The sequence below is a fragment of the Chamaea fasciata genome, unplaced genomic scaffold (assembly GCF_029207755.1).
Source record: "Chamaea fasciata isolate MVZ Bird 193981 ecotype frontalis unplaced genomic scaffold, bChaFas1.0.hap1 SCAF_1, whole genome shotgun sequence".
In the NCBI taxonomy this organism is placed as follows: Eukaryota; Metazoa; Chordata; class Aves; order Passeriformes; family Sylviidae; genus Chamaea; species Chamaea fasciata.
The window spans coordinates 130,975,677-131,001,822 of record NW_027094086.1 but is presented as its reverse complement, the minus strand read 5'-3'; the positions used below and the strand labels follow the sequence as shown (position 1 = coordinate 131,001,822).

Genomic DNA, 26,146 nt, shown 5'->3' with positions numbered 1-26,146 from the left:
ATGAAGGATTTTAGGGAGATTAATCTCTGAGACGAGGTGAATCAGGTATCTAAAAATAGATAGGATGGTAAGGTCAAGCACTGTGAAAAAACATTCCTCTCATTTCTTGTTAAGGCTTAAGTGTATTTACAAAAGCCTCTCAAACAGCCCAGATCTGTTGTCCCTATGTCCACAAACCAATTGCAATATTTTCTATAGTAACAATGGCCTTATTACACAAGAGTAATAAAAACAGTCCAAATAGAAGGAGGAGTGTTTGAGAAGGGAGGTCACAAGCAGCTGGAGCCACTACTGACTGAACAACGCCGTACTTGGAAGGAGCGTTTGCTTCCTGCTTGAAGCAGAATCTTTGAGCACTAGCAAAACCTACACCAGTATTTCAGCTATTAATTGCCAAATATCAAACTTCCCATTCCGGAGCACAGAGAAGCTAATGAAGTTCAGCAGTAGGATTGTTTAACTAAAGCAAGGCTGGCTGTCACAGCCGGGCAGGTCACTTCATTGGCCATTAAGGACTCGATTTGGTGCCTATGCACAGCTAGCTAGGGCCATTGATTGAGATGCCCAAAATGTCTTGTGTGTCCTTACGCTGCCATCTTAGAGGGTTTGGGCTCTTTCTTTTGTTCCTGTGTTGTATCTCGCAGATTTATCTGGGTGGCCTCTATATCCCTGGGCACTTGAAAGGGTGCTAAATTCTTCCCCAAGGCCCTGAGAGGTGGGTCACCGTGCAATGGGAAGGTCATGGCAAGTTTTCTTTATTAATCTCTTTGTTAAGAGATCTCTTAATTCATTAAGAGATCTCTTAAAAAATGGCAAGTCTCTTTATTAACTTCTCTGGCCAGCCCTGGCCTGGGGATGTCTTTACTGTCTCCGCTGGCTCTGGCAGCTTGCTGGGTATCCTCCCTAAGGAATCAAACGAGGAAGCAGGAGCCAAGGCACGGGATCCTCGCCACCTCCATGCCCTCACAGGCACCAGCAAGTTCACACCGCAAATGAAGAGATAAAGGGTGTCACATCAAACGAGGAAGGGAGAGGAAAAGGCCCCGCGTGTATCAGATCCCGCCTACAGAGCCTCTGGATAGGCGGCAGCCCCGCCCCGCCCGTCACCGCCGGGCCCGGGAGCACGGAAGGCGAGCCCGGCCCGGGTCCCGCTCCCGCCCGCTCCCTCAGGGCCGCGGCCCCGCCCCGAGCCCGCCCCGCCCGGGGCTGGCGGCGCCTGCGCGGGGCCGGTCCCGGAGCGAGCGGGGTCGGTGCGGTGCGGCCCCGGCCATGGAGGCGGCGCGGCGGTGGCCGTTCTGGCTGCAGGGCCTGGCGCTGCTGTGGGGCCGCGCCGTGGCGGGGCTGGAGCAGATCCGCACCACGGTTCCGCCGGCGCCGGCGCAGGGTAAGGAGGGGCGGGCGTCGCTCCTTTTGCTTCCCCGGGCGGCCTCCCCGGGCGGGCCTGGCCGGGATCCGCGCTCGGCCCCGAGCCGGGCAGAGGGGCACGGCGGCGGACACGGGCTCAGGCTCGCCCCGAGGCCTGCAAGGGCCCAGCGGCGCCCGAAACGCCTTCAGGAGAGTTGCGGAGAGCTCGGGGCTTGCCGTGGTGGTGTCCCGCCGTGGGCCGGGAGGGAACAGCCCGCTCCCGGCACAAGGACGGGCTGGTGGCGCTGGGCTTGGCCGGCCTGCGGGGCCGCGGCCGTGTCCGGAGGGACAGAAGAACATGCAGAAGGGACCGCAGCGGCCTCCTGGTCCAACGTCCCTTGCTCAGGCAGGGTTATCTTAGAGTACACAGTCGTCAGGGTGTGCTCAGTCCTGGGTGATGGTGCGGAGTGTGGCTCAGGAGAAGCTGACGGAGATGCTCGTCCCTCCCTGTTGTGTTGGAATCATTTATCTCTTCGCCGCTTTTGGCAGGCGGTTGGTGAAGCTCGGCCTCAGGTTTAGTTGCCACTAAAAGATGTGACCACAAAGGTGCAGGTCAGGTTGGCTGGCATCAAATTTGGGTATCTCAAGTGCACCTTGACAGGTGTGTCTAGATCCCAGCTAGAGATGTTTCATTTCCTTTAGGGAAGGGTTTATACTTGAAAAGGGAGCCTCCAGTTTTTTGAGACAGCTAACTTGAAGCTAATTAGCCTTGCTAATTCATGTTCAGAAAGCTTGTTTGTTTGGGTGTTTTAAATCTCACATTGAAAAAGTAATGAAGTATTTTTATAATAAGCATGGTGATACTCCATGTTGAAAAATCCCATTTGAAAATTTTTAAGTATAAACTGAACAGCTTCTGAACCTGCTCCTCACGTTGTTTTTTTACGAATTGGTGTAAGGCTGTTAATTGGTACTTGTAACAATTAAATTGGTGTGGGATAAACTGGTAAGGGGTTTTTCTATATGAATATATTAATTAAAGATAAATATACTGGTACATAAAATGCATTTAATGTTAAGAATTAGTACCAGAAATATTTAATATTGAATTATAGAAAGAAAATATTGAAATCTGTAGTTGTTTCACAAGCAAGTAACTCTAGCTCAAATTGGCAACTGCTTGTACATAATGCTCCATTTGGAGATCGTTTCCATTTTTATTTGTGATATGCTGAAATAAGAATAAATTTGTTTCATTTACTGGTGTAAAAAATTATCATAGGAATTACAATTACTGGTAGAAAAATCTAGGTTCAGACTAGGAAAGGGGATTTCCCCTCATCTTTCATGTAGTTCATCTAGGTCAAGACTAAGGCATGTATGTGTTTCTGTGGGCAGCAAATTATGTCAGAGTTATGGATAAAAAAATACTGGTCTTAAGATGATAAACATGGGGTACTTCTAAAAAAAGTGAATGTGAACACCAGCAACTGTGTGAGGTTTTTTTAAATTCAGAGAAAATGCATCACTTGGCATGTCAAGCTTCTGTTAAAGCTCTTGTTGATTTCTTGCATAGTAACTTTGTGTCCTATATTTGGCAGTGTTTTTTATTGCTATTTAAAATCATATTATTGGGAGAGCTTTATCTTTTAAAAGCTCTTTTCTGCCAGAAAAAAGTTAATACCTATGGAAGGGGAGAAATCCTAAGCAAGGGTCACCTTTTGCAAAGCTTCCAAAGCTACGCAATTTGGAATGTTCCCTAAATTGAAGTGTGTAAGTTCTAGAATTTTTAGCAGAGATGCCAAGAGACTCTTGGGTTACATCTTCTGTTGTTGTCCTTAGAGAAAACAAACTGAGGTTAAAGGTAAGCTGGAATTGTTTCTCTGTGTCTAAGGTTGAACTTAAATGGTTTTTATCTCTGTTTGTTGCAGTTCTCTTGGTATGGAATTACTGAGATTTCATTACTTCAGTCAAAATTATTGCTGGTATCTAGGATTAGAAAAAAAAAAAGCTAAATACTATGATAAATGCTTGACCTTATGGAATAAAAATAAATATAAATCTCTGTAAATAGAAAACTAAATATAATCTCTGTATAATTTGGTTTTGTTTGTTTTTTTAGCATGTTCAGCATTTTCCCAGAAGTCCTGTGAAGAATGTCTAAAAAATGTTTCGGTAAGATTTTTACCATCTCTTTTGATTGACAGGAGTTTCCACTTAATATGAAATCAAATTGTTCAGCTTTCTTTGTCTGTTTGTTTCTTATTTAAATGATAGAGTCAACTGCTGTTGATGGATGTCAATAGCATCTCATGGGATGTCAGTGTTCTCTCACTTTGCCAGAGTTGCTCCATGGTTTGGTCACTCAGGGTGTTTCTGTGCTTTGTCTGGAGAGGACAGGTGGAATCCAGTGTCAGTGTGTGCTCAGGGCTTGGACTGCTCAGCTGAGCAAGTTGATGTTGCTGCTCAGACTCATCCTCAGCTTGTGGGTAGCACTTAGTTAAATGTCCGTCTAATAAACTCAGTCTTAGGCAGTTGAAATGCCTTGCTTTTCTTCTGTTGTGTTAGAAAAACTGGGAAATTAATGCAAATTAACTGGAAGTGCCTTTCTCTTTAGATGCCCCAAGAAGTGGCTGTAACTGAGGCAGAGTGTGCAGATCCCTCCATTGACCACGTCAGACTGTGTGTGCTTGAGACTGCCAGGCTAAGCCACTGCTGGTAGCAAAGTGTTTAGATTTCCAATGAGATTGCAATGAGGCAGACATTTAAATGTTAGAATTTGTTTCTCTCTTCTTTGCTGAAAACTTCTTTAGCTCTACAATAAGGATTATGATAAGTATGCAAAAGGCATTAGTCCCTGCAGAGCAGAAGTAGAGATTATTTCAGATTCAAACTTAAGATGTCACTGAAAAGAAACATTTCAGGAGTCTTAAAGTTGCGTGTAAGTTTTCCATTACTGGAAAATATTTTCACCAGGGAAGATTGAGAAATATCTGAACTTACCTGCTTGACTTATGCATATTTTTGCTTTAAGGGAAAAATGTTAATTGAATTATATTGATGATTATGTATTGTCAGATTCTCTTATCATTGGGAATGAGTCAATTGAAATATGTTCTTGTACTTCAGCCCCTGCTCCAGCCAGTAACTGTGTCAAGTTAGACTTTGCTTCTAATGTGACTTTGTCAGGTGTTGCCTTTTGGATTAGACACATTTTCAGTAGTTAGATGTAGGAGTTTCCATCAGAATGATACAGTGCCTTTTCTGGGCTCCCAGTTGTCACCAACAGTGTACAGTCATTTGGATTAGGAGAGACCTCATGAGCCACCTAATCAAGCTTCCTACTCAAAACAGGGTCAACATTATGTTCAGAGTTTAACAGTGACTTTTATTATGCCCCCTATTAGTTGTTATTTTCCAGCTGTTAATTCTTATTAAACATTTGAACCAAAAAAAGCATATTGTCATCTAACATCCATGATTAAAAGGGCACCGTTTTTGCCAAGTGAATTCTACTTTCTTAGGTTTTTTTGTTGATGTGTCCTTATGGGTATGTTTAGCTTGTACAGTCTAGCGACTACAAAACGGTAATACATTCTTCTTGTATCCACACTTTCCAAGAAAGCAGAATCTGCTACAAATTGTTTCCTTTTTTTTAACGTTTTGTAATCCGTTAAGAGCAAGATAACAACAGACTTTGTGTAATTGAGGATGTATGACAGAGATGTTCTTGATAGTACTGTTAGATAAAGCATAGTTCCTGGCTGAACTCTTTTTATAACGAATCCTAAAAAAACCATGTTCTGTTAAAGATTCCTACTGCCATTATTCAAAACTATTCCACTGTTTGACTTGTGTGGTAAATGACTTCTGAATAAGTATTTTAACAGATGAAAACCAAAACCTAAGCTTGATGCTTAGTGATGATTTGAAAAGCAGAAATGTTGTGCTGGAGTTTTAACTATAATACACATTGAAACCTCAAATTTTGAAAATATCTGGATATGTAAGTATGTGCAATTAAGGTACACAGGGTACTTTGCAACTCAGACTGGATGAGGCTGCATTACCTTGCAGCAAAAGGTCCTGTAGACTTACAAGGATTCTTTACTGTTTTATTTCTGTTGATAACCAGATGCAGGGCTGAAGTAAGGTTATAGGTGTATTTTTATTCCTTAAAGATACGAGGTGTTTTAAAATTCTGAACAGTTGGCAGTCTGATTTTGTATTTCTTATTTGTTAATTCCAGTATTTTTAAACCCAAAGCCATTTTACCCTCAGGTATGCAGAGTACCTCAATATGTTCCCAGATATTTTCAGGCTAGTGTTACTTGTAAGTACAAAATGTTCTTATTCACCATTCAGTTTAGGTTTTACTGAGAAATTGTACAAGGACTTCTGTAGGCTTTATAAGACAAAGCACTTCCCATTTCTCCAGTATTACATTCACATAAGAAATCTGTCTTTGGAGAGATGCACTAAATTGTTAACTGTTTTTGGAGATTAGTAATTTGGGTTTTTTCTTGTTTCTTTTGCACAGTGCCTTTGGTGTTACACCAACAAGACATGTATTGATTACCCTGTAAGAAGTATTCTTCCACCATCTTCATTGTGTTCCCTCTCAAATGCTCGATGGGGAGTTTGCTGGAGTAGGTACTAATTTTACTTTTGCTGTAGAGAATGATTTGTGAGTATGATTAAAGTAAGACAGCTTGCTGGTGCTGTTTCCTGATAATTTATTTGGAGGGCAGGGGCAAGGAGGCAGTGGTTATGATTTTGAGACATAGCTCTGATCTTCTGAACTTAGGAACAGCCATTGTTAAGGTTTCTGTGTGAATAGCCAGTGTAGGTATGCTGATGCCATGGCTTTAAAACATCTTTATCTTCTTTTAAATTTCTGAAAGTGTTGGATGATTTGTCTAGATCCACAGTTCTGTTACATTCCAGTGGCAGCAGTGAACCAATACCACAGGAATAGACTCACACAGAAGTTCTTGAACACTATTTTTGATTAAATAACTGAAATAACAGTGTAATCGATGGGTACCACAGGCAATGTAGATAAGGTTTAAAAAGAACGTCCGTGGTGCCACTGCAATTACATCATGTAATTGTTCTTCAATTTCCACTTGCTTTGCATGTTTTACTACAGAATACAGGACTAAGCATGTGCTGCCATCAGGGTGAAATATTTGGAGCTGTTTTTGTAATAATGTGTGCAGATCTAAAATGAGACTAGACTGGAACAGAGAACACCTAAGGCATTGGAAAGCTTCTTGTATGAAACAAGAGTACAGCTTCAGTCCAGCAGAGCAAAGGCTTGCTGCTTTCTGTGTGTTTGTGCATGGACACCAGTAGGCTAAAGGACAAAAACGAATGGAGGTGGACTATCAGGGACTGTGTTGACTGAAGAAAGTTATCATGCTTAGCTCAGAGGGATTTTGCAGTAGCCTAGACTAGGGTAACAGAAGTAGATTGCTGTTAAAGTGGAACATGCAGGTTTCTGAACACTACCACTTAATGACTGCTGCAGAGTGACTAGATTTAAAAAGTACAGGTGACCTTCATCAATTCTATATTCTTACAGAAGGGCTTTATGCTTTGTTTTCTGAGAACAGGCATTTATGCTTAGACTTTTGTTGGAGTTTTTCAGAGTGTGATAAGAATATAATTTCAGTGATAAAGCTCACTTTTAGGAAAACTGGGCTTGCAGTGTTGTAGTAAAGGCTCTTATTATGAAATGTTTAGCAGATTTTTTTTTTCTTAAAGTGTGGAGTGTTGACTCCTGACAGTAGCTTAGTACTCACACAGCTGCTTGTGTCCTCCCTCCTCCCATGACCCCAGTCGGATGGAGGAAGAAAAAGGAGCAAGAGCAGAAAACCTCCTTGACTGAGATAAAGATGGTTTAAAAAGGGAAGGAAAAAGAGGAAGAAAGGCAATTTTTTTAAACACGCCCAGAGGCGGACTGATGCTGAGTCAGTCCCCAAACGATAAATTCCCATTGGAATTGGCTTTCCCCTTGGAAGCCAGTTACACTCTTTCCTTCACCTCAGATTTTTTCCCTGACCACATTATCTGGTGGCTAGTTTGGGTCGAGTGTTCTGTCAGCATCCCCTCCTGACCTCTCCCAGTCTCTTGCCTGTGTCCAGCCCTTCTCACTGGGGGGAGCAGAGGGAAGGGGGCAGGGGGAGGTGGGAAAATATTTTGGTGCTCTTCAAGCCAGTTCAACAACAGCTGAAACATTGGTGTGTTACCAGCATGTTTGAGCCAGAAATCCAAAACACAGCATCAAATGAGCTGCTATGAAATAAGTTAACACTCTCAAACACACCAAGTAGAGAAACACGTGTCCTTTTCTGCTGATACTAAAGGTGGTCTTGACGGTTTACTGCTGCTGTGGAAATGGCTTCTATCTTGTATGCAATCTGTGTTTCTAGGTTGACTGTAACTTAAACACAGAATGAAAACTTCATAATGGAGCACATTCTCAGAAAAAAAAGAGGTCAAAAAAAAGCCCAAACCAAAACAACAAGAACAAAAACACCCTCAAAATGCATTTCCCTAATGGATTTTTTACAAATTACAGCAGCAACATACCATGAGGTTATATGATCTTACTGAGATTGTCCCCTACAAACACAGCAGGAAAATTAATTAACTTGTGAAGGTGGTGGTGATGGTTTTTTTTTCCTTTGAGCAAATAAAATTAAGAGATGAATGTTGTTCACCATTTCTGAAAATGAAGGTGATTAGTGCAGCTTTCAAAGTCAAAAACAAATGACTTGCTTCCAGTTACAATTTTATATGAATAACATGTGTTGACAGATTATTAACCAGAGTGAAGTGAAGAGCTGTGTAGTACAAAGTAGCTTAATTGTATTGGGTGTTTCCCTGAATAGTAAGCAGATGAAATAGGTAATGGTGCCAGGAATGTAGGCTGAAAACTTGACAGTCTTTTCCTGCACTTTAATAGGTTCAAAAAATCTTTTTTGCTTCAATTAAGTACTATACTTTCAAAAAAACTAAATTTTGTTTAAAACAAATTTTTAAAAAATTTTTGCTTTACTAGATGAAGTATATTTAATTGTTTGTAACTTGTAGGGAAGTAACAAAATGAGAAATGTGGTTTTACTTGATGTCTATTCAGTGTAGATTATGCATTATAGCAAAGTTTGAATGTGGTTTACTGCATTTTATCTGGAGTAGTTAAAATGAATCATGTGAAGTTTTTTTCATACAGGGATAAAAAAGTATCTGGGAAGGGAGGGAAGAATTATCAGAAAGATAAATGTTGCTGATGGAGTCTAACAAGTTGAATACATTCATGTTTTTCAGTAAACTTTGAGGCTTTAATTATTGCCATGGCTGTGGTAGCTGGACTCATTCTGGTGTCCGTAACAGTGTGTTGCTGTTACTGCTGTTACTGCAGAAGGCGTTCCAGGAGGTAAACACATGCATTTGTTTCCTTTGCTCACACTGGGTCCTGGGCTTCCCTCTCTACCTACCACTTCTACTCTCCAGTATACTAAGAATGTTTTCATTTGGAAGCAGTTTTGGTCACTTGGCTTTATTTGTTTGAGAAAGACAACAAGATAAGAGATATTTAGTGACAGGTAGTGTGACACTGGAAATGATGCTGGAATGCCATGGAAGTGATTTTTCTAGTGATAATAGTATGTTGTGTCTAACTTCAGGTAAGTTACTGCTTTACACTTGTACATTCTATGCTCTCTTATTAACATTTGACGTGAAATCTTTTAATGACCAAATAAATCTTTGCTTCTTGTGATAATGGTATAAATAATTTCTTTCAAGGCAAGCTCATGGTACAGCAAAAAGGGACCAGGTGAGTAACAGGTAACTGAGTAACAATGTCGTATATAGCACTTGTACACACATCTATTAGAGTTGCTCTAGAATCTGTCAGCAGTCAGTATCTGAGGGATTAGCTCTCATTGCCAATTCAAAAAGATATTCTAAATGCAAGATAATGCCTCTTTGCTCTAAGAAACTAAGAATGATTTGCTTATTTTCAAGGAAAGTAATACTGCAAAAATTAAATGTTCTTGATGTCTTGGGGAACTTGTAATTTGTTTTTAAACTGGCTTCTTTAAGTAGCTAATATTCCTAAAAGTAGTTGATGAGTAGGTAAAATAGGTACATCAGTGCTGTGATGTGAAGTGGGACAGCACAACATGCTTGCCTTTATCACTCAGGTTTTAAAGCTTTCTGGATAGTGTAGTTTCAGCTAGCTCTGTTCTTTTTGTCCTTCACTAGTTCCTGTATGAATAAAATGGGGACCTTATTTCTTGGTCTGAAATGATTTCTATACTTTTTAAGTACCTTTGACTCATTGTTCCTGTTTGAGATTTGGTTTTGGGTTTTTTTTTTTGAAAGAATTTATGCAACTGTACATTGTTTAGTGCTGACCTTAAAGCCAGAGAAATATGGTACGTGTGGCTTTAAAGGAGTGTGAGAGTAATTGTAAATAACATCTCATATCCTTTCTTTCTTCCCTGAGGAAGAAGCATGTACCTGTTCTGTTGGTGGGTTGGTATACCAAATCTGCCCTAGTGCAAAAATGAATACTCCTTAGCCTTGTGCTGATAAGCCCTGAAGATGTAAAGAACAGGTTTAGATCTTATATAAGATCTGCCAGCATCCTCTGCAGAACAACTGAGTAGGCCCCTGTGGCTTACATGTCAGCAAATAAAGCTTGAATCCCGTGAAAAGAGAGATTTGTGCCAGACTTCAGTTTTAGTAGCTAAGTTGTCAATCAGTACTGTAACATCTAATTCTAAAAATAGAGGGTTAGTTGAGAGTCATCTTATGCCAAGACTCCAAAGGTGTCAAGCTTCATCTTGTGACCCTTAGAGGATTTATAGGCCTTGTCAATCTGAGGTACAGCTTATTTCAGGAGAAGTCAGAATGTGTTATTAACTGAAGCCTGGTACATTATTGGCTTTAAGCCCACTGATTCTCAGCTAGAATTCTTCTGCTCTCTTCTTCCTTAGTTTTGGGGACTCATTTTCCACAAAAGACCCTTTTTTTTTTCCATGAATGGGCAGAAGGAAAGGTTGTGGAAATGTAGTACCAGATCTGTTTAACTGACTCTTTATTGTTTATGTATCATCTGAGATCTGAGGTGAAACCTTGTTTTGCAGAAGTATCAGTGTTTCTTTTGGGAATTCTTAAGCTGTGGTGTATAAGTGTTTGAGAAGCCTGAACTTACCTTTTCTTTGAACACAGAGAATATTTAAGTGCATGAAACCCCACGTCAGTAATGTAGTTGGCTCATCCGTGTCCATCTTACCACAGGAATTCTGGGAATATTGGTGCATAGTTTTCATTTTTATCCTGCGTTTTTGACTTCTAAGAGTCTGGTTCCATGTGCTTGTGACAGTTTAATGAACAGCTATTACTCATGAAACTCTACTAAATAGACTTTCATGAACTTCTGTTATCCACCATGTTTTTATTTGTATAATATCAAACTATGAATTTGGAAGAGCAATTCATTCAAAGTATCCAGATATCAGAAGACACTTAATGCTGTTTAATTACAGGGAAGAAATGTATTTTCTGAATCACATAGCAACATTTTATTTATTTGATGCTTTCATATTTTGCAACACAAATTTTGAAGATTATTGCACAGTTATAAGAATGGGGTCTCCAGTAAAGCTGTTTTACAGGAGCGTGCCCAAGAGTGGGAGCTCCTAGTCATGCCAGACGTGCTGCTGTGGAGAATTGATTAGTTTTCCAAAAGGGTCTAACACTGTTTTCAAATGAAAGTGACCTTTCGTGTGTGTTTCCTGCTCCCCCAAGATTTTTCTAATTCTTTAGGTAAAGTAGCTGGAACTAAGAAATTTGTTTCTGAAACATTGCATGGATTCTGAAATACTGGCTTGTATTGAAATAACTAAAATATTCAGAGAGATATATGGACTGTTTGAGCACATGAAAGAATTGAGTTCATATTTCCAGAGCTGAGTGTGTCTGAATTTTCTGTTTTAAAGCATTTGACATGCTGCAATTAACCACTGGATGTCACTCTTGCTTAACTTAGATGTTGGTGGCTGCAGATGTGTGTTGATGCGGCTCCGGTGTATTAATATTGTAAATATTAATCTCAGACATCTTCAGAACTGTATTCACTTTTGGAAGATGATTAGCACCTGGGCAAGCATGACAGTTGTCCATTTACTAATCCCGAAGAAGCATCATAAATTCTGTCATGGAAAAACTGACAGAAAAACTATTTGATATTTGCTTTAGAGTCCTACAAGTCTTACAGAGTCTGTCTAACGGTTTAGTGATGCTGAGCCTTCTCCAAGGCCGGACACAAAGCTAAAGTGCAGCAGAGAATTCAGTAGTGCATATCTGCACTTGGCACAGCTCAGATGTACTGTGTAGGTTCAGCATTTCCCAGAATCACACAGCTGATACTCAGGTAAATCCTTGCTCATTCCAGAACAGACTCATTTCCTGGGGGCAGCTCGAGATTGGATAGTAATGGTTGTTGGAAAGATAAATTGTCCTGGCATCAAAGGCTTATGAATCATCAATCTTCTTCCGGAGGACAACAATGGACCTAACTGTGCATGTGCAGAACACTGAGTCTTAAATGGGGTGTGACACATGGGGAAAGGGGCAATTAGGAATCCTGCTTCTGGAACAGTCTGCCTCCTCTTCCTAAGAAGCTGTAAATAGTCCTGTGGAGGCTGAAGGGCATATTACTACATGAGTAGAGCATTTGGATATTATAAAATGTGAAAGGATAATTACACAAAGTTGTCAATTATACTTGCTCAGCTGTGAAATTTTACATGGCTATGAAGTAGTATCTCTGGTCAGACTATAAATTCTTTTTGAAAGTACAGTAACTAAATAATGATAGCAGTAAAGTTACTTTTTCCTCCTCTTATGCTTTCCTTCCCTCCTTGTTTTTTTAGCAGACTAGATGAAGAAGAGGAGCAGCTGGCTAGGAAGAGAGAGGAACGAAGACTACAGTCTCTTCAGAGGTAAGTCTTGACAGCTTGATAAATAGCTATACACTTCCTGGTCATGTAGGAGTATTCTGCCGTTCGAAGAAATGCATGGAGTACTAAACAAAGAGGCATTGTGATGTTAGGCATGACAGTTTTTACAGCTCAGGTTTATTGTGAGGTTGATGTACCTGATTAGGAGCTGTATTGCTGTAAATGAACAGAGAGCAAACAAGTTGATGCTCAGTGTGGTGGGTACCATGAGTGCTCTGTGCATCATGGCAAGGTTGATGACAAACATTATCCAAGAAGAGAACAGGTGCAAATTTGTTTTCATATACATCTGAATTTGTGAGCTGAAAGTGTCAGACCTGAATGTGCCTGGAAGAGTAAGAAATAGGTGTCCAACTTACGAAATATGCTCACACACAGTTTCTTAGGTAAGTTGTGTCAAATATTTGCAATGGATCAGAAGAAAAGGGGAATTTCTTACCTGTTAATCCAGTTATAACTAGTCACAGCACAGTAGGCCGAGTGCTAGTATGAACATGATGTTTCTGCTATAATGCTTTTGCTTCTTTCTAAAGAGAAGGGATCCAGTGAGGAATATCAATGGATTTTTTGTATGCTAAACCATGTGCCTTGTGATCAGATGTACATCCTTAATTATGTGGCTTTGTTCAGTTAAGACAGCACTTACCTGTGTTTGTTATAAAGCAGACTTATGAGTAGGTGCATAACAGGGGATGATTGTGTTCCATAACCTTTCCACTGTGATTTGTGCATCAGCTTTCAATTCTTCGTACAGTTAATCTGTAGGAAGTCTGATGCTTCTGGAGTGTAAGGTGTGCTGTGCACACACCAAGCAAGTGGTGTTGCACTAGGCAGTTAGCAACACAGAGCTAATTCCATTCAAGAATTCCATTCTTGAATTCAGCCTAGGAACAAGGATCACTGGGAGCAGACTGCACTGCCAGAATGATTGCTGTAGCCTTACTTAGAGCACCATTACTCTTTCCCAGCTTGTCTCAGGACTGTGTCTGTGACACAGAAACTGTTTTAATTGAAGGAGAGAGCTTAGCAGCAGCCCTGGGGCGTTTCCATGTTCTAAACACGCATACCTATTGTGTGTGTGGCTGGGGGTCATGGGAAAACACCAGGAGTAGGCCACTTCCAGCACCTAGAGCACCTCACCCTACCCACTGCTTGCTTCCTCTAAGACCTTTGGAGAATGAATTGCTTGTAGCAGTCTGTAGAACAGATTAATATTCTCAACAACCCATTCTTGACAAGCAACCTGCAGAGGAAAACACTGCCTTGTACTGTGTAGTCCTTCCTTTCTACTGTGAAGTTTTCACATAGTTTATGACAATAGCTGAATAAATGTTCAGATAAATACCATGGGAGGAAAATAGGCATAGCATTGACCTTGTGTCTATCTGGTTTTGGTTTTTTATTGTCATATTACATTTTGGGTTTTTTCTGTGGGATACAGCTAACTCAAATATGGCTGTTCCTATCAGTTGGCAATGGAAGGTGAACAGGACTAGCATGAGCTTCATTTCATGATTCCTTTAGTGAATGGTAAAAACAAAGTAAGGAGGCCCAAGTTCCATAGTGTTCCATGGAAATATTTTTTGTGGAAGGTTTAAGATGATTGCAGCACCTAGTATTTTGTATTTTCAGGTACACTGTAAAAGTCAGCTTTTTGAGTTTAATATTTGTTTGCATTAAAATTCAGTTAATTATGGATACTTCAGTGTCTCTTTAAAGGATGCCTGTTAGAATTAAAAGGGTAATTATGTTGGTTCTCTGCTTGTCTACACAAGGCTGAGGCTAGCTGTCAGTTTACTGAAAGGGTTGAAAGTTACTGATGGTGGTTTGAGTTTGCACTTATAGTGAGGGGCATGAAGAAAAGGATGTCTAGAGTTCAATTTTTGACTTAAAACAGGTATCTTATTGCATAGCTTTAAGTCCTTTATTTGACTTCATTATCTCTAACATGAAAAATATTTTTTAAGCATGGCATTGAGTAGTGAGTCTTTTTCTATGCACTCAATTATTTACAGCTTCAAATACATTACATGCTAGATTTCCATAATTTATAATCTTTTATTTTAGAAGTTTATAAACAAATGCTAAGCAATAAGATCCAGTGCCATATATAAATTGATAGTGTATTGGTAAGGGAGAGCAAGGAGAGAGGCCAGGGAAAGAAAGGATGGCAGTTTATTCGAGAAGAACCAAGTATGGAAAATTATTCTGTGAATTGTTAGTATTGAGAAAAATACTTCCTCACCTTACAGCAATGGGGACAGCTTGCATGAGAAGTCAAGACTACAGCAGTAGTGTTAAGATAACCAGCTTGGAAGACTGAAGTGACTTGAGCTGATCATAGTGTGAGCTGTGGGTGGTGCAGTAATTCTGGGTGCCTGATTCAGGGACTGCCTGTTCAGAGCTGTGTCTGGTTCTTCTGGGTTGATGTGTACCTAAGCATTATTTACTGGGCAAGGATTTAGTCATGGGTGAAGTGATGCAGTCGTGGCTGCCTGTCAGTGTTTGAATGTGTTATTGATATTAATGGTTTTACCCTTCAAACTTAATTAGATGTTTGGTGGTTTGTTTTGAATGGCCTAGGGAAGTATCCTAAAGACTTTCTGAGGTTTAAAGCCTACACAGCTTGATTTTGCACCATCCCCTTCTTAAGCAGGTGCTTTCTGAATTCAGAACTGATTCACACTGACTGTTGAAGTACTGAGGTTTCAGTAGCTTTGAAAATGCAGCAGTGAGTCTCCGTTACTTCAGACAGGATATGCAAAACAAAGGAGAAATGCCATTAGTACCACCAGTAACAAACCTGGTTTGAGGTCGTGTGAAAACTATACAGTAGAAAGATTTAACTTTATATTGGAGAAGGCTGCTTTAAGCAGAACTTCTCTATTCTCTTCCTGAGACCCCTTGCCCCATATATCTTCCTCTTCTGTACCACAGAAACCAGAAATCCTTTTGTCAGTTACCTTCAGTGGGTAAATTTGTCTCCTGTTTTTTCTGTTCTCTTCAATCCTGACTTTCTTCCTCTACCTGAATTTTATTTCCCTGACTCTCCAGTGCCTCTTACAGCATTTTGGCCAGGTTGCTTTGTTTACTGGGCTGCCTGGGCTTAATAATGCAGAGGGATGTGATGGATGTGAGCATCTCTGGGAAATAGTGGTGGAAGGTTTTGAGTCTCTCTGTCTTGTTTGGTTTTTCTCATTGTGCTTTATCTGCATGCTTTTCCAGAAGTGCAATTGCTGCAAACGGCCAGTTCAACCCTCAGCTCAGTAGGAAGCAGGATAATTGCTTCTGAGGACACACAGGATCTGATTAGCAGTAGGAATTGTTGGAAGGTGGAATATGCATAGGGCAGACGGGATCTTTGGTGAATTAAGCTGTCAGTGCTTAACAGCTTTCTGCAGAATATGTGCAAATTGGAATCCGGCAGAAGTCACAACTTATCTGACTGAATTGAATTTTGACGGGGTAGCAAAGGGTGTATTTTTTTTTTAAATTTTATTTTATTTTATTTTTGTTTGAGGAACATTTTTGCCAAATTCTGTGTCTTTTCCTCAAGGTATATAGATCCTGGATCATGAAGCAGTTGTGTCGGAGCTTTTATGCTTGTTTTTTAAACTAAGCAGAATAGATCCTTCCTTTGTGGTATAGGAACACTATCTGAGAAAAGTTGGGATTTTTTCCATTTAAACATCTTTCATTTTTCCCCCCTTCACCTTTGCAAAAGGGAAGGAGAAATCAACTCATCAGTCACTAGCTTTATGTGAATAATTTAAGTTTGACAATATTAGATACAGCCTTGAAAATGGTCTTATGGTCAGACAACATAAAAATCAGTTTATATTTAGCGCAATATTTTAATTTATTCTCTGCATGGATGCCATGCTTTATTTTAGAAAGCAGTAGTTTTCACTTACACTTGCTGTACATCTTAAGCAAAATAGTAATACACCTTTTTATCCTTTTAGAGTTATTATATTGAATTAGTATTCTGAAGTATGTTCTGTGCACAGATAAATTTTACAATGATGCTCCCTGCAGGAAAGCATTAGGGAGTCTTCCAGTGTTGTGTAGTGCCTTGCTTCTTATGTATAGATGAACACCTCAGTGTATGAATGTGTGCATATATGTGGGTGCTTTACTTTTGTATAGAAAAGTATTTCTTATTGTTTATTATAATACACCTTATGTTCACACTCTCAGCAAGAATTTATGGTCTTATAGATACAGTGTATGTAGATACTTACAGATGAAGTGTAAATAGAAAGATAATATATATACAACTGCTAAGTGTGATTTAAAAAAATGGTAATATAATTACTAACGATAATGTAAAAAATGCTGTTGTCCTTTTTGGATGTAATTAGAGTTTGCTTATGGCTCAAAAGGATCTGAATGTTCTTCTGATGCCTTTCTTTCTTGCAGGAAACATGAAAGAAAACTGAAGCATGATGAAATACGTAAGAAGTATGGTATGTGTCATCTTGTTTTGATACTATGCCTAAGTTGATTCCTTTTCCCTAATTATTGTTAAAATTCACAGCAGAAATAAGTTGCTTTATGAGCAGCAGAAATAATCAAGTCCAGTTTTCTGCTGATGCCTGTCTTCTGACACCTGATCTCAGCACGTTTATGCTCCTGTTCTCTTCCTGGACTGACTGCCCAACTGGGCAAGAAGACAGTGTGCTTGGGATGGGCTCTTAAATGTATTGATTAAAATAAGTGGTTCATTCTGTCTCTTTCTAAGTAAGATGACTGAGTTTGGGAGCTTTTTTGTTTGTTACTGGATGTGATAAATGAACCTACTTGAACTTTGCTGCTGGGGTCATGGCTATTGAAGGAGAGACTGACTAGTAGATAGCGAGCTTTTAAATCAAGCTTGAAAAACAAGGGTAGAGAATGCAACCTAATGTAGCGATAAAATATTTTTTTCTTTGTTTTTAAGTGGAGCTGTGCAAGCTTCCAGTTGTAGAAGAATATCACAAGACTGTAGGACCTGCTGTGTTTTATAGGAGACTCTTAATATGTAGTTCTGTCAGTGCTTGCACTTTCCATTGCATTTGTTCATAGGGTTAATAGTACTGGGTATTCAGAGACAGATTTGCTAAAACTGCTGCATTTTTTATTATGCAAATTGTACTAATGTCAGAGAAGGTGTTTCTAGGGGTCTGAACAGTCACTCAAAGCTGTTAATTTTCATCCTCTTGTTAAACTGATTGGCAGAGTCTAGGAATGCCTTCATGAATCTGCAGCCTGCCCTTTGCCTGATGCAGAAGTGATACAGACAAACTCTGTAGGGAATTCTCTGCCTAGAGAATGTTTATAAAAGAATGAATCTTTGCTGGAGCTGTGAAGGAGGAAAACTACACCGTGAAGCTTGAGCTACAGGAGAAAGAATGTTGTAGAAACTGGAAGTAATTTTTGTTAAACAGCAGTCATGGAAGTTGTTCTGTGGTATTTTATAGGATGATTAACCCTGTACCTCAACCACAGTTCAGTTTCAAGAGGTGTTTGAGTGGTTGACAATAGTCCAGATGTAAAAAAAGCAAGCAAAATCCAAGCACAACAAAAAATAACACAGGCTTTTTGTATTTGTTGCTCCTTACAAGAGACCTCACAGTCAATCTCAGCAAGTTTGAATCATTGGGAAAGATCTGGTGAAGAGCTTAGGGCAGTGGCTGTGTCCCCACAATAACTTGCTGCACTGAGTACAGGTGGACCTTTGCAGCCAAGATGCAAGTCCGGGGTGCAGAATTGCAGTCCTGGGTTCAGTGATGTGAAAGCTGTATTCAGTTATGTTCTGCTCGTGGAACCAGTTCATTTGTCTCTGCATGACCCTACATTTTACTGAAGACAGTTGTCTGCTCAGTGCTTAACTTTAAGACCTTTGTGGAGTGATTTGCTGGATCTTGTTGGAGTGCTTGAGTTCCCTGAAATTTACAACTGTATAATGCAATGCTTCTGGAATACAGACATCAAATTCAATAAATCAAGTATTGCTGGTAGCTATACTGTGCACACAGTCATAGGAGAACTAATGTCATTTTGCCTCCACTATCAATTAATTAGTGAGAAACAAGTCTGTACATTCATTGTGTTAATAGAAGGCGTTCCTTCTTGTAAGAAGTCAGACATACTTCTTCCTGCACTTTACATTGCAGCTTACCTGCACAAAATTGCAATTGAACTATAAAACTTAAACTTTATTAGCAAACTTCTGTATAAAGTTTGACACGTTTGCTGTATTGCCTAAGCAAAGATTAATTTATATTACCAGATACATCAATTTGAGGCCTGCAATCTCATGAAAAATCTAACTCTCATATAAACATAATTAGCACATCCTTAAAGGATTTATTTAACTGAGGAAAAATTAAACACAAAATATGTATAAATTTTGAAATCCAAAAATATAATTGCTGTAGAATATAAGGGTTGCATTCTGATAATATACAGACAAATGATTGTCAGAATAATTTGGTGAGACATAGAGTAGACTTGGATATTCTGTCCACATTTTTTACTGTCTGGAAAATACAGATGTTAGCATATTAAACATAATCTAATAAAAATTGCTGCAAATAATTATAGAGGCAGTAGATTGTTTTGCACTCTTACACACTGCAGAGAGGATTCTCAGTTATGGATGAGTGGCAGAATGACAATGACTTTGTTAACCTGATGGTAATTAAGATGATGATGGCCAAAATTTCAGTATTTGGTTGGCTTTAAGGGAATGCCTTTCCCCATTTCATCCCCCAGCTTTCCATGCCCCATTTAAATGGTAATTACACATTTATAATGCACTGCAGGTGTCACTCTAGCCACAATCCTTTGGGAGCATTGGAAGCAATAGAGCTTTCGAAACCAGGAGTACACACTTTCAATTGTTTCTTTGTTGCACAATTTGATAGTATTTTTCATTTGTTCACATATATGAATGCAATATGATTACACAAATTATACGTTGACTCTTAGGAAAAATTTAAAGTAGAATTCAGAGTACTTTGCAGCTTGTGTAGTACACAAAGGAACTACAATTTAATTCCTGCTGCATTTGCTTCTATTGTGTGTTCAGTATAGCGTTAGTGAGAAGCTGCTTTATTATTTATTTATTTGAGGATTTTGGCTAGTATTAGTAGAAGGATTTTTTTCATTTAATTTTTGCAAAATGATTATCATTTCATTGCTTTAGTTCTGCAAAGGTTTTGATTAGCTATTTTAATGATATGTAATCCTCTCTTTTTTATTTTATGTAAGACATGGGTTTTTATAGTCAGTAGTTTATGACAGTAAATGTTTCTTCTGTTCAAGGTAGATACTTTGCCTTGACCTTCTTTAGCGTTCTGAATGCAAGGCAGGAGAGCCTTTTACTGTTAAACACTGAAAGCTGTTTAGTTTTTAAGAACATAGCTGTTAATCTGAGGAACTAAAAATAAGGAGGAAAAGTTTAATAATGGGTGAAGACATGCAGCAAACTAGTTTTGTTTTTTTTTGTTTTCAGCTATGCACAGTCTCTTGTAAGTATTTCACATGTTAATTCTTTTTTTGGGCAGTGTTAATATGCGATGAGAGTCAGATCTCAGTGACTGGGAACCTGCATAGTTAGGTAGTATACACTATAAATGAATATGCTGGAAAGAGCATATCCATTAATTTCTTTTGACTATTGCTTTGTCATTTCATATTTGTTAAGATGCTTCATTATTTCATACAAACTAATGAAAGATACTGGACTACTATACTTTTCAAATTTCTGAGTGTTTCTTAGATACTGCTAAGTTGGTCAAATACTAACCTCAAAATGAGGGTAAATAGAAGAAGTTTTAAGTGACCTGTGTGCCAATATTCAAGTTCATCAGTGCCACGTAATGGACTTGATTGCAAACAAGGCTCCTGAAGATACAAACATCTGGTTTCTCTGAACCCCTGAGGGTAAATGACAACTTGGGTAGTGGCTCTCATGTCAGACAGGAAACAGGCAAGAGACAACTCCTGTCTGCTTCAAGGCAGCACAAGAGCTTCAGCTGAACCAGACTGCTGCCCCATTAGCATGGGCTGCCTGCTCCTCAGAGTGGCACTGGCAGAGCAGCTGTGGCAGCTGACAGAGGCTTTTTTGTCATGCCCCTGTTTTTGTATGTATCTCCAAGTAGTTTTTGTCCACTTATTGGAGCCTGATACTTCTTCAGTAAGAGCTGGTGCAAGTGATGAGCTGCTGTCTCACTCCTCTTTATTTAATGTAATTTTATGATGTACTTAAAATGCTGAGGGTAAAAGAAATTTAAATGCTGTATGCAGGTGTGAGAGGAAGGCTGAAAGCAAAGTGGATCGGGTATTGTAACCCCTGGTTATCCTGATTTGGAAGGGGGGCTTGCCATTCCTCTTGGAGTCACTTTTTCCTGGGAGATGAATTTCTGAAGTCAGAGCCAGTAGTATTCGCACTGGATTGACCCATAGTTCTTAAAGCCTATTTAGTTTCAGTATTCTGTCATGAAACAGATGAGAGTACTTTTAAGTTAGGCATACTAATGCCTGATTGGTGGTGATTAGATCTGTTCATTCCTAAACATAATTCAGTAAAATTAAAGCAAGTACTACTGGGAATGGCATTTGCAGTGAGGAGTAAAAATGACACATTCACTTGAAAAATGAGGATTAGTTTTCTAAAATGGCTTTTAGCTGAGTGTTTTGGGGCAGGGGAAAAGTATATTCACTCCTCAGAATTGTATTGGAAAGGTTTATCAGGATTCTTATACAATCCTCTGGTTAATTTGAAATTGCCACTACTGGATGTAGAAAATCTCCATTGGGTTTCAGTTGTTTGAACTGTAAAGAGCAGTGTCTAGTGTTTTACTGTGCTACTTTTACTGTGAAGTGTTTAGTATGTGTCCTGAATGAAATATCAAAAAAATTATAATAAGCATGTGCCAGACTCTACAGAGAAAAGTCTGCAGGCTATGTTCATTTTGTCCGGTAATATGGTACCACCTCTTGCCACTTTGTGGAAAGCTTTTTGAAGTTAGGTACATTTATTTGTAAATGGAACTTAATGAGTGCAGGGAGTTTATGCAATGGCAGTTGTAGTAATAGTGGTAATTTCTAGTATTGATGCTGATTTTTGGTAAATGTTGTGTAAATGTGTTCTGTATTTCAAAGGGGTGAGATAGAGAAGCACTGCAGATTTTTTTTAAATTGGACTACTCAGTTGTGTTTCAGGTAACTAAATATATTAGGAGCCATATATCCTAACTGCCAAAGGATTAACAAGTCTGGAGAAAGGGTGGTGATGATCTGTGAGTAAAATAAATGTTACATCTCTCTTTGAGTTGGGGTTAAATTAATGCAGGAATGTTACCTGAAGGCAGTGAACGTTGAGTGGCAGGGCAAGGATAAGAGGGGATTTTTAAATTGTGTATAGTTTACTTGACAGCTAGAATAGACTTAGTGGACATCCCAACTGTTTGTTTAAATGCAAATGAAAGGTAAGATTATAATTTGAGAGGTAACCACTTTCTAGAAGTTTAAAAATACAAAAATTTCAAAATTGAAAATACTGTAGATTATTTTTGACAATTATATCATCTAAGCATATTATTATTAAACAAATGCTTAAATTTTTCTTCTGTCTTTTTCAAAAAAAAATATAGAAATGGATAGTACCTCTGATACAAGGTACTACACCAGATAGACTATATGTCATGTTACCTGGCTGAAGCTTTATAAATGTTGCTGGCTTACTCCTTGGACAAGTAAGGGTCGTTATATATGAGGGATAGTTTTGATATCAACATTTTACAAGTTGACTGCTTGTAATGTTGTTTGTTTGAGTGATATAGGACTTTTCGTATTTATTCCTTATTCCAAATATTTACTGTTCCCTATCAGGTGGTTAGTTGCAGTAACTGATACAGTAATCAGCACTGAGCAGTTGTGCTGCTTGACTGACATCTTAAAATAACCTGGCAGTTCAAATGAAGCTCACCAACTGCACAAGGTAGGCAATAGTGTAGTCTGCCTACAGCACCATTAGGTTTTGACTCTCAGATAAAACAGTGAATGTTCAGTATCTGCGTGCAGGTACATGTGGAAAAGAGGTATGGTGTGAAAAGGACTGAGGGGAGTTCTTACAAGGTTTGGCAGTGACAAGAAATTTTTTTATTATTGTGAATCTGAACATTTGTGATTTGGAGTTGCTCAGCTGCATGGTGTTCTGTCTCCATGCCTAGACAAATGAGCTAGAGAAGAGTCCCTGTCAGACATCAGTATAAAAATCTTGGCAGAAAAAATAGCAATAGTGTCTTGTCCTTTCACAACATAAGGTCAGCCTCTGGACTCTTACAGGACTCCTTTATTGTCAGTCTTCTGCCTATCCCAGGTTTAAAGTGTGGTTTCAATTCTCTTTGAAATCATTTCTGTCTGGATCAGTGGTTGCTCAGCTAATCCATACTGAGGATGCTTTGCATATCCAGGCCTCAGCATAATTGGATGGCTTTGCAGTGCTTTCTGTGACAGTATTCTAGTATAAAGTCATTACGAATCTTTGTGAGGGAAACATACTGGAGCTTGGATTAAGTGATGCTCTTCTTGAGGTCCCTGGAGGTTTTAGTGCACATAAGAAGTGATCTTCATTTTTTCTTAGCGATTATTGTCCTGTTACAGAAGAGCTGTGTCTGAATATGAATATGACAGGTGGTTGCATATAATTGAAGTAGAACTAAGTCAAACTAGCAGCATCTTATGTTTTAAAAGGATGATGATCTTATAGTCACTTGCATTTATAAACTGGCCACTTGGAATCTTTTCTTCTTGAGATATCTCTGTACTCAGTTTTTGTCAACTTGACTCTCACAAGTGCATTTTTTGGGGTATACCTCACAAATCAGAAATGTGTTTTCCATGATAATTTTTCATAGAAAAATGTTCTCTCCCTGCTAAATAATGAAATACTTATTCATGATTATCGTCTGAGAAGAGTGCTTAAGAACACATTTAATTTATTATAATTCTTAAGTGTTTAGGTAACAGAGCAACTATTGCAAGAATTGCCTTTTGGATTTGTTACATGCAGTACCTACTGCATTGAAGTCAGTAACTCAGTTTTTCTGTTATAAGAAAATTATAAATGTAGTCCCATTTTGTTTTACAGGTCTTCTGCAGGATTCTGATAACCCTTACAGCAGATTTGAGAATGAATAAAGATGAGCACCTTCCACAAGAACTGTAACTCCAGAATCCAAGAAGACAATTTGTTTTCATTTGCGCCTTGTGCTCTTTTGCTTTTGTTTTTTTTTCTCTTCAAAGTGTTTTTTTCCCGGTTGTAAAACTAAAAGCAGCTAAAGACTTTCTGAAATAACATGTTTCTCTGTCCTACGTGTATAGAACTCATTTTTTTATAAATGGTTTTTGTTGTTGAAATGTTCGCTGAGGTTTGTTGGTTATCTTTCCTCCTCCTAAATCTGTATTTTATTACTTAATTTAGATGGTTAGTAGTCGCAATAGTGTGTTTGAGTTCAGTCTTAACTGCCACTTAAAGTAGTTCTCATGTTACTCTCTCTTCCTAAATAGATTTTATATGTATATCTATATAAAAACAAAAGCAACATGGAAGCACAGCTGCACATAGCAGAAATAGTTGATGAAAAATGCATCATGCACATTCTTGTGGTGGATGGAGGGTTTTTTTTGCCTGGAGAAAGATCTTCCAAGAATGCAACATGTAAAGGTTGACAGAGAGGAGAATAGTTGTCTTTGAATAATGGAATTCAGTTGTAGGAGTGTTAATACGTACTTTGGATATAGTACTGATGTGAAAAAGAAACCAGTTAGCAAAACAGGAGTAAGGTCGATCTTGAAACAAACATAGTTATGTGTTCCTAAATTTAAGAAACATCAGTCTGTGTGAACACTTTCTTCTGCAAAGTGAATGTATATTGAAAAAAAAAAAAAGTATAAAGTTGCCCAGATTCTGCAGTTTACCAGGGCTGACCCTGGCCAGCAGCTTGGTCACTGCCCAGCTGCTTCCTCCCTCCCTTGGGGGCATGTGGGAGAGAATGGGAACAGCCAAGGGTTGAGATAAAGGCACAGTAAGTGAAGGAAAGGAGGGTAGTGGGAACTAACTCTGCAAAGGCAATTGCCACCTCCCAGAAGCAGAGGTTTGCCCAATCCCCCCTCCATTTTTCTTGGTGAGCCTAGAATGGGGTCAGTTTGGGTCAGTTTTGGCCAACTGTGCCAACTGTGTCCTCTCCCAGCTTCTTGCTCACCCCTGGCCTAGTTGCTGGAGCAGGCATAATGGGGGAAAAAGGAAACCTTGATGCTGTGCAAGCAATTGTCAGCAAAAGCCAAAGCACTGATGTGTTACCAGCACTATTCTTGCCACAAATCCAAAGCAAAGCAGCACCGTAAGGGCTGCTGTGAAGAAAGTTACCTCAGTCATGGCCAGACCCAGTACAGTAATGAGGCAGTATTTTTTTTAACCTTTTATTGTTCTTTTGGTATTTTCCATAATGTGATTTATTTCCTGTCTTTATTTTCATAGAGGTGTTTCCTTGAGCACTTTTAGTAGCTTACCATTATAATGTGACAAGCAAAGGTCCCTGCAGTCTGATTGTACATTCCCATGTATTCTGTACACTTTAAATCACCTCCGTTGCTGTTTATTGTCTTAAAATGTTAAATAAATGTACAATATTGAAGATGTTTGTATTATTTTTGTCGACATTCCTAAAATAAACTCTTTAACGTCTTGAATATGGTTCTGTTTACTTCTATTGTTCCATACCATTTTAAATGAACTAGGTTTAAAAGATGTTACCAAGTATGACTTTGGAGAAGGAAAAAGATGCATATTTTCTGGTTATCTGTGGCAGGAATTAGATCATGCCTGTGGGTGAGGATGTGAATTACCATTCCTTGCAGTGTCAAAGAACCTGCCTCTGCTTAGGTTTAGTAAATAACATCACTGGTTTTGGTAGAGTGTTCTTTTACTGGCTTTACCTCTGCAAACTGTTTCTCTGTATAGTTTCTCAGGAATTTATATAAAAATAGCTTTCCCACTTTCTGAATCTGTATTGTAATTTGTGTTAATGAAATACTGGTCTGTTTTTTCTTTTTCCTTTTTTCTTTAACTCATGTTTAGCGCTTTATTAGTAGGCACTGTTTAATTTCATGTTTCTTTATCTGTCAGCCATTGTCAAATCTGAAGTATTATTCAAATGCCTGTCTTAGAAAAATTATGGTCTGTGATAAGAGTGAGCTGCTAGTGTGGAAATGAAACATGCTGATGGTTTTCCCTGGAGATAACTTTTGCAAAAATGATGAAGGTCTGTCTGCTGTCTCAGGACCAAGTAGTGACATTCCTGACTTAATAGAAAAGCATTTTTCTTCAGTACCTGCTACAATGTACAAAGGGCTGTCATGTGTAGTCTGTCAAAAAGGGGAGGAGGGACAACCTTTCTTACCATTTCAAAGATGGTAAAGTACTTGGAGAACCAAAATATTTTGAGAAAAGGGAATGGGAGTGGGAGAATGGGAGAATTGACATTCCTAAATCTCAATGGTGGACATAAAAAGGTAACAACTGTGGTCAAATTTGCCTTTAGTCTGTAGTTTATAAAAAATGTTAAACTGGACATCAAATATGGTATATTTTTGCTTACACTGTTAAGGCTATTAATTTAATGAGGCTATTGTGGACACCAGCCTTAGAGCTTAATGGAAAATGCAAAAATCCTCACAAAATCCCCAGACTTTTCAGATTATTTAAC

The 26,146-nt window shown here is 38.9% G+C and overlaps 1 protein-coding gene across 3 annotated transcripts; it reads left to right on the top strand.

Moving 5' to 3' along the window:
* The first annotated feature begins 1,183 nt into the window (after window positions 1-1,183).
* Window positions 1,184-25,130, top strand: PTTG1IP2 (PTTG1IP family member 2). Of its 3 annotated transcripts, XR_010723210.1 has the most exons (8): window positions 1,186-1,384; window positions 3,467-3,519; window positions 5,885-5,993; window positions 8,680-8,788; window positions 12,300-12,368; window positions 16,809-16,855; window positions 22,269-22,377; window positions 23,530-25,130. XR_010723210.1 is itself a non-coding variant. In XM_066197840.1 (7 exons), the coding sequence occupies exons 1-7, from the start codon at window positions 1,270-1,272 to the stop codon at window positions 23,577-23,579; spliced, it is 552 nt and encodes a 183-aa protein (XP_066053937.1). In that variant the 5' UTR covers window positions 1,184-1,269; the 3' UTR covers window positions 23,580-25,130. The 3 variants fall into 3 exon arrangements, 2 of the variants coding, with proteins under 2 accessions (XP_066053937.1, XP_066053924.1); XM_066197840.1 differs by lacking the exon at window positions 22,269-22,377 and having other exon boundaries at window positions 1,184-1,384; XM_066197827.1 differs by lacking the exon at window positions 22,269-22,377 and having other exon boundaries at window positions 12,303-12,368.
* Window positions 25,131-26,146: the final 1,016 nt, after the last annotated feature.